General features: G+C 53.0%; 1 protein-coding gene across 1 annotated transcript in view; it reads right to left on the bottom strand.

The window, feature by feature from the left end:
• Window positions 1-2,675, bottom strand: part of ASIC2 (acid sensing ion channel subunit 2) — a 263,980-nt gene extending 261,305 nt beyond the window's left edge. Inside the window, exon 1 of the mRNA XM_049636644.1 lies at window positions 1,962-2,675. Within this exon, the coding sequence (XP_049492601.1) occupies window positions 1,962-2,675 (714 nt within the window). The remainder of the gene's footprint in view (window positions 1-1,961) is intronic.
• Between the last annotated feature and the right edge of the window lie 11,614 nt (window positions 2,676-14,289).

The following is a 14,289-nucleotide window of genomic DNA, read 5'->3' as shown; positions in this document are numbered from 1 at the left end:
AACATGTGGCCAAGGTTATGACCGCCTGCACCACCTGGGGCAGCTCTGCTTTCCACTCTTCCGGCCATGCTCCAAGGCAAGGAGGGATAGGAATTGGTAGGCGTTGGGGAGAGCAAGAGTCCTGCCCAGGGGTCTTCTAATAGAAGAGTGGTCCAGGCTCAGAGAAGAAGGCGACGTGTGGCTTCTGTGTGATGCATCTGATGGCATGCAGAGTTAGACTTTCAACTTGGCTGGCTCTGAGCTTTGGACAGCCTTGAGGAGCCTCATTTTCCACATCTTTAAAATGGGAATGAAACTCATTGCTAACACAGAGGTTGTGTGAGTGTCAGATGTGAACACTGGCTGTTAGCATGCCATTCTGCCCTCTTTGCACAGCCATCGTCAGAGATGCACGATTCTATTTGGCGGGCCGTGTCGTACAACTTGAAGCGGGAAACAGGGGTTGCTGATAACCGAATGCAACGTTGAACTTCAATCTAACTTTAGGGGCTGCTAGTTTGTAGTCAGCCAAACAATAAACAAGGCATCGCTACTCTCTTTCCTTCGTCTCTGTAGAACTCAGAATTGTGTTTGAAGTCTGAAAGGAGTCGCTTAGCAGCACACGTTAACAGCATTTCCTGCTTGCTGAAGCAGGGGAGCCACTAGGTAGGGATTCTTCAAAGGCATGCTGGAAAGCCCAGAAAATAAGGGATGTTTTGGAAGTGGAAGAATCAGGGATGCCCCACATAAACCAAAACAAGGAGGATAACATTGGATACAGGGTCACCATCCTAGACAGGGACTTGCCCAATTAGCCAGTCAGAGGCCTGGCCTGCCTGGCATCCGGGCCAACACCTGTTGGAGCAGCCGCATCTCTTTACCATCACAGGAAAAGCTTTGTCAGACACAAGACTGTCAGGGGTGAGGCAAAGGGGCTGGTTAAATCATCATCAGAGCATCGCAAATAAACACACAGCCAACCTTCCCTGCACTAGTGGAAAAACCCAAACCCACCTAAGGGGCATTTACACACGAATGACTGGACAGGCTTGTCCCACGCTGGGGCTTGGCACAAGAACTCCTCCACGGCAGACCGTGCGAGGCAGATACCTTCTGTCTGACAGCTGCATTATCCAGACCCACAGCGTGGGGGAACCAGCACAGCAAATGGTTTACAAACCAGGAGCACAGCTTCTCCTGGCCCCTGCTGTTGGAATCAATATCTCTCTACTAGGCTGCTCTCCCCACTGCAGGGGCGTGGCTCCTCTAGACCAGGGCCCACACTCAACTCATGGGGTCAAGGGCCCCTCTCATGCCCACCATGGCTCAAATCCCCTGGGTGCTTGAGACAGAGCTTTGAAAAAGTAGCAGAAGGGGCTGCCGACTCCTCCACCTCACTGGCTACAGCTTTGGCGTTGGTTAACATCCTGGGCGTTTCCTCCAAAGTTCCCCCTCCTCCCCTCCAGACTCCAAGTGCTTTGCAACTCAGGCATAAGCTGCTTAGAGCAGTGCAGTTCTGCTGATGGCTCATTTTTAAAGAGCTTCCTGATGGTTTCCCCAAAGACAAGCCCACAAGTAAGACGTGCTTCTCTCTCTTCCCATCCCTTCACCGCGGACACAGGGCAGCTGCCTGCAGTCCTGTGGACCTGGGGGTGACGTCCGGGACAAAGAGGGCTAGCACTCACAGAGGGACCAGAAAGAGCAGAGTTGAGGGTTTGGGGGCTAACACAGGAAGGAGAGAGGCCGGGACAGGCGAGCGAGGCCACCCCTCCTACAGTGGTGTCCAACTTCCCTCAACCTGGAGGTCACGGCTCAGGGGACCTAAGAGCGGGTTCCGCCTGGGCGTCCTGGAATGATGTCATGGCCAGCGGCCTGGTGTCCTGCCCGGGGCGGGGGGGGGGGGGGGGGGGGGGGGGGAGGGCCTACTGACTCTGGAGCGTGGGGGAGCAGGGGGAAGCGGGTGCGCGCGGAGGGCAACTCACAGAGGAGAAGTTGTGCGGCCCGCAGAGCTCGCCCCGGTACTTGCAGGAGAGCAGCATGTCCTCGAGCTGGTGGCCCAGGCGGTCCATGAAGGCGGCGCTGATGCCCTCGAAGTGGCGCGGCGGCAGGAAGAGGCGGAAGTCAGCCAGCTTGCGGAACCACTGGCGGCGCGGCTCATCGCCCCGCAGCAGCTCGCTGACCAGCGGGCGTGCGGTGCGGTTGGGCAGCAGCAGCCCGAGCCAGTGGCCGGCGTAGTAGAGGTCCCCCTTGGAGAGGCGCGGGAAGCGCAGGGGGTTGTTGTTGCACACGGTGACGGCGGGGAAGGGCAGCTGGCGGCTCCACTCGCGGTGCACCCGCGTGTGCGACGGGAAGCTGAGCCAGTAGAGCAGGCGGTTCGAGGACCAGGACAGCAGCAAGCCGAGGGACGTGCAGAAGGCCAGCACCCACAGCGCCCGCCGCTGGAAGGAGCCCCCCGCCGCCGTGCGCCCGGCGCACATGTGCCGCAGCCCGTGCAGTTTAGCGCGGCTCAGCGACGGCCGCCCCCTGCGGGCGACCCCCGGCCCCTGCAGCGCCCGCTCGCGTTCGCCGCCCCTGTCGCCCCCGGGCTGCCCGGCCGCCGCCACCGCCGCCGGCGCCGGCTCCTCGCGGGCCATGCGGAAGCGTCCCGGGCCGGTGAGCGCGGCCGCGGGCAGCCGGGCTCCGCCGCTCCGGCTCATTCATTCAGCCCGCGGCTGGCGGCAGCGGCGGCGGCCCCGGCCGGGAGGAGCCGCCATGGGAGTCCGCAGCAGCAGTGGAAGCAGCAGCAGCAGCCGCCGCGCGCAGCCCGCGCCAGGGAAGCGTGCGCCCGAAAGGAGCTCCGGTGGCGCGGCATGCCCGCCCGGCGCCGCCGCCTCCGCGGGCGCCCGCCCGGGACTGAGCGCTGCCTCGGCCCGCCGCCCCTGGCTCTGGCCTCTCCCGAGCGCCGCGCGGGCTCTCCGGGCCCCTAGTCTTCCTGGAGAGTGCCTGGCCCGGCCGCTACCTCTGGAGGGGCCCCACCGGGCGCCGCCTCTCCGGTGCCCGGGCGCTGCGCCCGCCTCCCCTCGTCCTGGACCTCGGGGGACCCTGCGCCGAGTCCCCCCTGCTCCGCCTAACCCCAGCTTTTACGCTGGTCCGGGGAGAGCAGCCACTCGGCCACCATGCCTGATTTGGGCATCCCCAAGGGCCCCGCCAGCCCAGCCGGTAGCCCAGCGGTGCTGGGACCCGGGAGAGAAGGCGCCGGGGAACGAGCGCCCCCAGAGGCGCACCGCGGCTCGGGCGCGGCGGGTGGGGTGGGTGTGTACCGGGGCGAGGGGGCGCCCGGCCCGCTGCTGCGCTCTCTCCCTTCGCGGCGAGACCCGCTCGCGGCTCCTCGGGCTGCGCTCGGCCGAGACCCTCGAAGGCTCCCCTTAAGTCCCGCGCTGGAGCCCTGCGTGCGACGCGCCCGCTCTCGCCCGGGGACTGGTGCTTCTCCGGGAGTCCTGCGGGAGGCTGCTCGCTGCTGGGCCCCTTCCGGGCTGCTGGCCAGAAGAAAGTGTCGCTTCTCCCCTCGACTCTCCGGGGTGCCTCGAGTCTCCAGAAAAGCCCGGCCTCGCTGTCCCCTGCCTGTTCTTCTCCCTGCCCCGGCGGCGCCAGGAGCTGGGGACTGCGGAGCCCCGGCTGCACCTCTCGGCGGGGTGACCGGGACTCGCTGTTCCGCGCGTCCTTCTCTCGAGACTCCGAGCCCGCGGCGGCGGCGGCGGCGCTGGCGGCGCCGGCTGCGTTCCTCTCCCGGTTGCCCGGGCCCTCCTCCGGGCCCCGGGCGAACTTGGGCAGCGGCCGCCCGACGCTGGCGCGGCTCGGCTTCGAGCACCTGCTCCTCGGCTCGCTGGCCCCACGGCTCCGGGCGGGCGGGGCGGCGGCGGCGAGCGCTGTGCGCTCCTGGAGACGCGGTGCTGACGCGCCCGGCTCCTCCTCGCTGCATTTTAATTCCTGGCCACTGTGGCCGCTGCACACCGAGCGGGAAGCCTCTTGCTGGAGCTGGCCCGGTGGTGGTGGGGTGCACTGCACAGATGTGCCGGGTGTGCGGGCTCGTGGGAGAGGTGTGGGGCAGAGCCGTTGTGTTTATGCGGGGCCGTGTGTGAGAGCACTTCGGAGCGGGAGACGGGCCGTACGGAGTGAGCCGCTGTGTAGTGTGGGCCTGTGCGCAAGTACACAGTGTGTGTGGCGAGGGGAGTCCTGCGCCCAGTACGGGGAGTGTGAACGGGTATTTCTGCCCATCTCCTGCATGTGAGCTCGTTTGCAGCCGATGAACTGTGGTTATCTGAGTGTCTAGGACAGCGTGTCTGTGACGGGGTGTGTGTGTGTGTGTGTGTGTGTGTGTGTCCGGGCGCTTAGTGGGTGGTGGGTATGAATGGGTGTGTTGATGGGTGTGCTGATGCATAGCAAGGTTTCTGGGTGTGCTGTGTGCGGTGCTGTGCTGTGTGTTGAGGTGTGGAAGTGGTGACTGGGCCTCTGGCAAGATGGGCTCTGCCTCTCACGAGCTTCCCAGGGGTGCTCCCCCCCACCCCCCACCACTGGGCTGGGAGCCCTCAGCCAGCACAGCTCTCCCAGGAGGGCAGGAGGGAGGAGTGTCACTTCCCAGGACAGGAGGCTCCATCTCTGCCATTCTCACACCTGGGATCCTGCAGCCAGTTGGCTGACGTCGCCCTTCCCTCCTGGGAAGGCTCAGGGCTTCCACCAACCCCTGGGAACCTTTGGACGTTTTTATTTAGCCTTGAAGCATACAGTGCAGTTGTAACTTCACTTCACAGGTGAGACTGGCAGGCCAAGGACTTGGCCAAGGTAATACAGCCTGCAAGTGGTGGGTTGGGATTCTGCACCCAGGTCCCCAAAGCCCTAGCTGTTTGTACTGCACCCCACGGCCTTACGGTTTGCACTCTCTGGGCCAGGTGCCTTGAGCGCAGGGCTGGAATCCTGCTTCTGCAACTACCTGGCAATGTGTGGTGCGCAGTGGGTCTCCACCCATACCTCAGATTGACCCCCTGAGGCCTCCCTGGGAGAGCTGACACTTCAGCCCCATTACTCCACGGGATAAAGGAGTTTTCCAGACATTTTCCAGAGAGTGGATTTTGATGGGGGTTGTGGGATGGGGTGAAAGGATCCCAAAGGTAGCAGGGCACTTAGTGAAGTTGGGGATTTTGGGGTTTGGGTCTGGAGAGGAATCTCACCCACTTTGTGATGACTTATTAAGGGTGCTCCCTGCAGATGTGTTGAATTAGCCTCCGAGTATCTGAACGGTGCAGTGCTAGGCTGGTTTTCCCTCCTCAGTGACCTGGGGGGGTTGCACATCCTGTTGGCCTGGTAACTCCCTGCATCTGGTCTCTGGGGAAGAGGATATCTGAGCCCCAGTCAACTTCACTCACCCATACACATATTTGCACACACACACACACACATGCACCTACCGCACACACACCTGGAGGCCCTTCTCATTCACCAGCGGAAAAAGCTAGTGAAGTGGGTTTTGCTGAATTTCTGTTTTGGATTTGGTTCCTTGGAGCTGTCTGTTACTGGCTTTGGGGTGGGGGGAAGGTTCTGAATCTGCCAGTTTTGTGGGGCTTCAAACAGAGCCTGGTCCTGGAGGTCCTGCGGGTTGCTGCAGTGACACACGTCCCAGCTAAGGTGGGGCCACCTTGTGAGCACAGTGCAGTTGCTAAAGCAGCAGCCGGGGGGTATTGTAACACATCAGACTGTATTATAATAAATAACATTTTCCCGAGTCCTAATTCTAGGCTGGCACAGAGTTAGAGAAACCTTTAGGACGTTTTATGTTTCTGATATGTTCAACTGCTGGGGGCTTTTCCTTTCCTGGCAGTTTCCCCTTTGAAATGTACACATGCTACTTTTTGCTTGCCCGAATATCTTCTGTGTCATGGGTTTTCCCGTTAATTCTCCAGATGGATTGCTTTTCCAGAGAGAGAAGAGACATCCCGCATAGGCTCCCGGGGTCTTGACACAGAAATCCAGAGGTAGACACAGGGATGGCTGGTGACCTTAAGCAAGGATCAATGGCTCTCTCCCTGGCACACATATGCAGTGAGCTCCCTACCCCCCACACCCTCCTGGACCAATGCTTCCACCGGCTGGGCAAAGTCTACTCTTTCTTCAAACCAGCTTAAGCATCGCCTCCTAGGAAATTGGATCCATCATAGCCCTTGGGGGAGACCTTGTCACTGTGTGTGTCCAGGTTTTTCTTCTGGACGTGAGCCCTTTGAGGACAGGAACTACACCTCATTCATGTTTGTGTCCCTACCTCTTAGTTAGTGCCTAGCACATTGAGGAAACACACCAAGACAGGGAGAGGGGAAAGGAACTAGAATTTCTTGAGTATTTCTGTATGCCACGCATTGCACTGGGCATGTAAACATATTTAATTTCTCAGTCCAACCCTGCAGGGGAGGGGTTTTTGTCCTCTTTTTTACATTTGTGAGCCAAGGGCTCAGAAAGCAGGAATTGAACTAAGCTCTAACTCATTCTTAAGATTTTTCCCTTTCCACCATTCTGCTTGCAAAAGTAGAACAATAAATAATAATAAACATGTAATAAAATATGAGGTGCCTGGGTGGCTCAGTTGGTTAAGCGTTCAGCTCTTGACCTAGGCTCAGGTCATGATCTCATAGTTCTTGGGTTCGAGCCCCGCGTCGGACTGTGCATTGACAGTGCAGAGCCTGCTTGGGATTCTCTCTCTCTTCCTCTCTCTGCCCCTCCCTGCTCTCCCCTCTCCCCAAATAAATAAATCAACTTAAAAAATAAAATAAATACAGGACTTCTTAAGCACTAGGGCCTGTTCTAAGTTACTCACACTGAAAACCAGGGTTCTAAGTGTTTAATCCTCAAAATAATCGTATGAGGTAAACACTATGACTTTCTCTACTTCAAAGAAGTGGAATCCTCGCCACAGAGAGGTTGAGCTACTCACCCTAAGCCACACAGCTACTAAGCTGCAGGACAGCCTCTGAATCCAGGCAGTCTAGCTCCATCCCCCATGCTCTCAACCCCTACCCCTTACGTCTCTGCCCTCACAGCTACATTGAATGACAGCGCATGTGAATTAGCTTTCCTGTCCTGGCAGGCTCGCTTGGCCAGATAAACACACTCACGAGGCAGCGCACAAGCTGACCCACATAACCTTTCCACCAAGAAATTAGAATTTAGCATTGTGATTTCCCAATAATAAGCTTTTAAGGAAAGCTCCCTTTTCTTGTCTATCTCTGAAACATCTGTTGCTCTACACCTGGCATCCTGGCTGTCTCTCCTGCATGATGTTTCTCTGCTGGCCAGCCAGCCCTCATTCTGCTGTGCGGCTACCACCATAATTACATGCTCTTTCTCCCATCAGATGAGTTTGTTGGGAGGGGGAGGTCAATTTAGGCTAATGTGACTTTCTGTTTTTATAACCCACTGTTTGGAGCCAACACTCTCGTTGGCTTGATCTGGCTTCACGGGAGCCCCCGGTGTTCCTGTTTACCCCTCGTCTCTGCTACTCAGGGGCTCGGCCTTGGAAAGTGTCTTGAGGGGCCACCTACCCCTCAGGGTAGGCGCAAAGGGGAACTCTTCAAAATACTTTTTGGAACCAGAGTACGCTGATGCCGAAAGGGGTTCCAGCAGTCTGCCTGCCTAGCAACCTCTTCAAGGTCAGTCTTTTCTTCTCAGGGGAAACGTTACCAGTCATCGAAACCATTTATCCTGTATTTTCTGCCCTTGAAGTGGGATCTTGGAGGTCAACGTCCTTGACAAGTGACCACCCAGCCCTGCAGAGCGTGAGTCCACCAAGCCCTTTACCCTGGACCTGGTCCTCCCAGACCCCAATCTTCCTTCTGTTGGCTGTGGGTTCTTATTTGCCATCTTACCTCTGGGCTTTAGTGTAGGTGGTGGGTGGCGAGAGAAGACAGTAACAATGGGTTCTGGGTGTCCCTGCTTAGAGTGCCGAGTGCACTTTCTTTTAGGACTCCACTGCTCATGGTAACTAATCAATACGATTTGTAGCACTAGAGGTCACTGATCTTATGGGGGCAGGTGGGCTTTTGTGGGTTGGCCTGTGCACCCAAATCTCTTTTTTCTCTTTCTCTTGTTTTCCATCTCTGTACTGCCCTTGGCTCTCTGTCACTCTGCCTCCCTCTCCCTCCCCTTTCTCTTTTCTCCTTTTCTTTCTTTTCTCCCAACCTCTGCCTGAAGCCTAGTGGTGCTATCTTATACCTCCTTAGCTCAGCTACTGGTGGCCTCTGAGGTCATCATAGAGGTGGCTGTAGAGTCACAGGACCTGAGCAAATGTCCAGTGGTCATGATAAGGATTCCTGCACTGGTGGACAGAGCAAGGAGGACTTCTCCATTGTGGTTCTTAGCCTATTGCACAATCATTGGTCCTCCCTCCTGCCTCCCCCCGACCTTGGGGCTGGCATTGGAGTTGCTCATCCATATTACCTTTCCACGTGCCTTGGCATCTCTACTGCTTTTCCTTCTCACTGCATGGCCTTTTTATGTTACACTTGACCTCTCCTAGTTCCCTCTTTTTCTGGGCCCTTTCTTAGACTCACCAGACATCCATCTATCTATTGATTTATCCATCTATCTATCATTTATTTATCTTGCCCTCTTGGCCATCCTCATTTTACTGGAATTCAAACTCTCAGCTGTCCACCCTTCACCAGCACTAAATCCCAGGGCTCAGAGAGCCCACAACCACCAGAGAAAGATCACGGGGCTGGAAGGACAGGCCCAGAGGAGAGAGCGGGGAGGCTCGTGCTCTGCAGGGCTGGAGGGAGCTCTACTGAAGCACAATGCTCCACATTGAATGGCAAATCCTGAGAGCTGGGAGCTGGATATTAAATCTAATTGGACCCCTTCACTCTCACAGGGGGAGGAAGCCGAGGTCCAGAGGGGGGCGGGGGGGAGGCTTGGTATAAATCATTCAGATACTGAACCAGAATCCAAATTCCAACTTCTGGCTCACTCTCTGCTCACCCTATGAAATAACTTTTTAAAAATCCATTTTGAAATCAGTAATGTATTCACATGGTTTGAAAAAGACAGAAGAATAAAGAATCTGGTTAGAAAGTCTGTCTACCCCTTCCTCTCCCCTAGCCACCCATTTTCCCTGGAGGCAACTAATGCTATCAATTTGTTGTATAATCTATTAGCAATACTTAGTGAATGTACATATGTGTGTTTAGTCTCCATATGTCCCCCTTTTCTTACATGAATGCTTGCATTCTGTGAATACCATTTACTAGAGTAATTGTAGTCCATGCTTTTCACACTTCCCACCCCCCTTACTTCCCTGTATTTTCAGTTATTTTATGGTTGCCTCCCTCTTCTGTTATTTCCCCCAACTTCTCATTTCACATTGTCCTGCTCTCCCATCCAACAAGGACAGAGGGTCCTATGACAAGGTGGTACACAGAGCTTGTCATTTTATTATCAGATTTTTCATTAACTCTTTGCTAGAAACACTGATGGCTGGAAGCTCTTGTGGAGATAATTTCAAACAGCAGGCAATGCAAAGATATATACCTTTGCCTCTGAAGAATATTACAAAATGTATTCACATAGGATTTCATTTCCTGGTCATATTCTACTTAGACTAATTATAACACACACACACACACACACACACACACACAGGGTGCCCTGAGCACACAGATCTGGTTAGTTTGGAGAGGTGGTCGAAAGATGCATTGGTTGGCAGAGAAAGCCAGTTTGGGATTCAGAAGTTTCTGTGATTAATACAGAGTGAGTAAAACATACCACAGAGAGAACCATAGGGTGTCAATGCCTCATGATCTTAATGACCATGTAGTTACATTTAGAAGAGGAAATTGATGTACAGAGTTTAGTAACTTGTCCCTGGTCACTGGGAAGTTGATCTGATGATAGGGATGATCGTGGTGATTATGATGATGATGGTGTTGATGGTGGTGATGATGGTGATGGCAATGATATGGTGATGGTGATATTTGATAGTTCACATTGATTGAACACTAACTATGTGTCAGGTACTGTGTTTAGTGAACATGCATTAGCTCACACAATCCTCAGAGCAATGCATGGATATGTACCACCATTACAGCCACTCGACATAGGAGGAAACTGAGGCAAAGATTGGATAAGTGACTTGTCCAAACAGTGGCTAGACTCAAGCCCAGGTATTTGGGCTCTAGAGTACAAGGTCTTAATTAAGTTGGTTGTAATTAGTTGAAAGTGATAACTGTACAGGTATTTACTGAACACCTAGAGCATGTCATGAGCTGTCTTTGGCACTGGGAATGTGATGTCTATTCAGATTGGTCCCTGCCTCAGCTTACAGTCTAGTGGACGATGTGGGTAAAACATAGATAATTTTCTTTTTTTTTTTTTAATTTTTTTTAACCTTTATTTATTTTTGAGACAGAGAGAGACAGAGCATGAACAGGGGAGGGGCAGAGAGAGAGAGGGAGACACAGAATCGAAAGCAGGCTCCAGGCTCTGAGCCATCAGCCCAGAGCCTGACACGGGGCTCGAACTCATGGACCGCGAGATCATGACCTGAGCTGAAGTCGGATGCTTAACCGACTGAGCCACCCAGGCGCCCCAAACATAGATAATTTTCAAAGCATGATAAATGCTGTCCCAGAGGTGATCACAGAGTATTGAGGGGGTCCAGATTTTCCCTCAATTGGTCTGAGCATTCTCACTACAACCTTCCCTGTCTTCCACTTAATTTCTCTATTTTTTTTTCATATTCTCACCCCATTTCATGGAGAACTTTGTGACTCCGCCCCAGGAATGAATCTCAGAGCCAGAATCTCAGGCCAGAGGCCCTACTAGCACAGCCTCTTGCTGAGGCTGCCTTGACCCATGATACCCACGGTGTCCACACCCACGTCCTCCTCCTGACGTGGGTTTTTGTGTCCCCAGTGATGTCTTGTTGACTGGGGACATTCACTTCCTAAGCTCAGGCCACCTCAATAATCAGTCTTTTCCCCCAGCATTTCTTACCTATCATTGGCTTATTCTGGGTTTAAGCTTGAATAATTGGGCCTTGGTTGTGACACTGGCCATAAAGTGGGCACAGCAATGGAGGCTTGCACACTTTTCTACCCAATTTCCCCTCCCATACACATAACAAAACTCTCATTAAAATAGTTCAGCGTAATAACCTTCTCTAGTAGTTACCATCCACTCATATTATAAAATGCATGCAGTTAAAAATAGGACTTAATGAAATATAAAACCCCAGGTACAATTAGGCATTTTATTCACAATTCCTTGACTATCTCCTTAACTGTTCTTGGCTGTGACTTAATCCTACCCTGGCTCTCACCTCCCCTTTAGGGAGCACTAAGGAACCAACCCTGAATCTGTCTTGCAGACAGACCTTCTGCAGTGACTCAGATTTAAGGCCAGGTTGATTTGTCAAAAGCCTCCATCTAGGCTGCTTTTCCTCCCAGCCACAGCTTTCCTCTGACTCAGCCATTAGCGCTGCGTTTACTCACTTTCCCTTATAAATGACCTGGCCAAAACACTACCTTGGGTTTCTCTACTTCCAGTTTATCTTGTCTGTCCACCCACCAGAGGAGCAGAAAGGAAAGGATTTAAGTACATTATTTGCAGAGGTGCGGATCCGTGTGATTATCTACACGGAAGACAGGAAGAGAAGGGCAGGACAGGGAAGGTGGATAAGGCAATGGGAGAGGAGGGAAAGGGAGGAGAGTGGAGAGGAAGAAGATGAAGGAGGAGAGGAGAGGAAAATTACGCAGAGTACTTACCACCTATTATTATGTGCACCATGTAATGATTGTTCATTATGACTCTCCCAGATGGATAATATTCCCATTTTATGGATGGGGACATAGAAGCCTTTTCTTTCCGATCTCATTCTCTCTGTTGCTAGTTTAAGCACAGCTTAAGCCACAGTAACAGGCCGAATCACATAATACAAACATTCGCTGAGCTGGATGTCAGGCACTGGGTAAAGCCTCATTTTCCAGATGATGAAAATGAAGCTCAGAGAGGTGAAGTCACTTGCCTGGAGTCACACAGAGTATGTCACACAGTGCAAGAGCCAGGATTCCCGCCCAGGTTTGACTCCAATGTGCTGGCAATTATTAGAAAGGCAGGAAGTTGGGAGTTTAGAAGGGGAAAAAACCAAAGTGGGTGGTAGCATAATTCAGAGTTTGGCAAAAGTCTTTGGGGAGATGAAGTGAAAACAGAAGCTAGGTTCTTAGTATCTGCTGTGCATCTGGAGCTATGCTCTTCCCAGCTTCCATTATACCACCCCAGGCGGAGCTAAAACTATACAAGCCTAGTGGTTGGGAAAGGTGTAGGGTGCCAGGCTGAGAAGGCCGCACAAAAGATTTCCTCTCTCAACATCCAAATGACCTTACATGTTAAGAGCCACCACATGGCCACAAAGTAGGAACTCAACTTTACAAACCATGGGTTTTCAGTCTGTCTGTTTCCTTCCCTCCTTCCCTTCCTTCTTTCTTCCTTCCCTCCCTCCCTCCCTCCTCTCTCCCTCCTTCCCTTTTTTCCTCCCTCTTTCTGTTTCTGTCCTTCCTTCCTTCCTTCCTTCCTTCCAGACCCCAGCCTTGCTTTCTCTTTTCTAATCAATACTTCTTTAGCCCAACAGTGTTTAAGTTAACTCATTTTGTATTTCTCAGCAGCCTACAACACTAACCCATAACATTAGATTCAAAACAGTTTCCCGAAAGTGCTTGGAGTTATAAAGGCAAGTTCATAAACTTCATGTGTAATAAGAGCCATGAAACAGTCCATACCCTTTCATCTGGCAATCCCACACCCCAGTAGGTTCCCTAAGGAAATAACCCAAAAGTAAGGAAAAAGCACAAAGGTATTCACAGTGAGGCTTTTCATGATAGAAAAAAAACCCAAACAAACAAAAGTAAAAACAGTTCATATGCCCAACAGTAAGGGGAAGGGCCAAACAAATTATGGTGACACTGTCATTGGAAAGTGATGTCATTAAGAACAAAGACAAGGTAGGACAAGGATGCCAATGTGTTGAGTTGGATGTGAAATAGCACAGAGTTAACAAGGTCTGAGCATACGGGGCACACCCACCCGTTCACCTCTTTAGGGAAACATCTCTTCCCACACAAACAATGGTCAGAGGGGAAGGAGGAGAGACAGGGTTTACTAACAAATAGGTTCTTTTGGTAAAGTTACGCCGATTTTAGACAAACTAAACTCCAGCAAACTTGCCAGAGCTAAGCTTGGAAAGAAGGCACATTGGTAGCAGAAGGCTTTCTGTCTCTATAAAGTGGTACCACTGGGTCATGGGCACTGCAGCCCCAGACCTCTTGGCTAAGCTCACCTCTCCACCCTGGCAACGCCCACCAATCAGTGAAAGTGAGCTACCCAGGCAGCCCTGAGGTGGCTGGCTACAATCACCCTGCGTCACGCCCAGCCTGGTATGTTCCTCTTGGCTCCTTACTCCTGGATCCCCCTGAGTCTGTATTATCAGGCTCCTCCTCCGGGACCTCCACTTTAGTCTCAATCCCAGCAACGCCGCACATGATAGATGCTCTGTGACCAAACAGTGACCCGTAATAAAAACTGTGCCAGAAGCGAAACTGTCCCCAATAAAGGAGGGTCTTTGGGTGGGGATGGCCTTGGAGGTGATGCTTCCCTTGTGTCCTTTCTGCTTGCTGTGTCTCATCATCTGTTCCCAGTCTCTGTCTGCAGACCTTACTCTGACTTGTGATTAAATTCTTGGCTGGACGACTGGGTTTGGTGCATTTGACCCTGGCTGGATCTGGACAGCGTGAAGGGCCTGAGCATTTTCCCCCAACTTACAATCATGCTTCCATCTTTAACTATGGTTGGAAATCTGCTTGGTCTCAACAGCCATAATACTCTAGTTTCTAGGTTAGAGGCAGCACAGGGAGATAAGGAAGAATACATTTGAGCAGTCGCAGCAGTGACAATGCCTGTCACAAAACTCATAATAATAATCATAATAATAGCCTTAATTAATTGAGGCTAGCAATGTGGTAGACCTGGTGCTGGGGACTTTGCATGCATTATCTCACTTAATCCCCACAGTAACCTGAGCGAAGTACAGAGACATTATCATTTCTATTTGTGCCAAGGAGGAATCTGTGGCTGAGAAATAGCAGGTGAATTATTGAAGGTCAAAACCAAGTTTTGCTGATGTCAAATCCTCTCTCTCCCTGGTAACGCCCCCCCCCCCCCCCCCCCCCCCCCCCCCCCCGCCCCCCCCCCCCCCCCCCCCCCCCCCCCCCCCCCCCCCCCCCCCCGTTCCCCCCCCCCCCC

The sequence above is a fragment of the Panthera uncia genome, chromosome E1 (assembly GCF_023721935.1).
Source record: "Panthera uncia isolate 11264 chromosome E1, Puncia_PCG_1.0, whole genome shotgun sequence".
Taxonomy (NCBI): domain Eukaryota; kingdom Metazoa; phylum Chordata; class Mammalia; order Carnivora; family Felidae; genus Panthera; species Panthera uncia.
The sequence above is the reverse complement of the archived record's forward strand: the minus strand, read 5'-3'. Positions and strand labels throughout refer to the sequence as shown.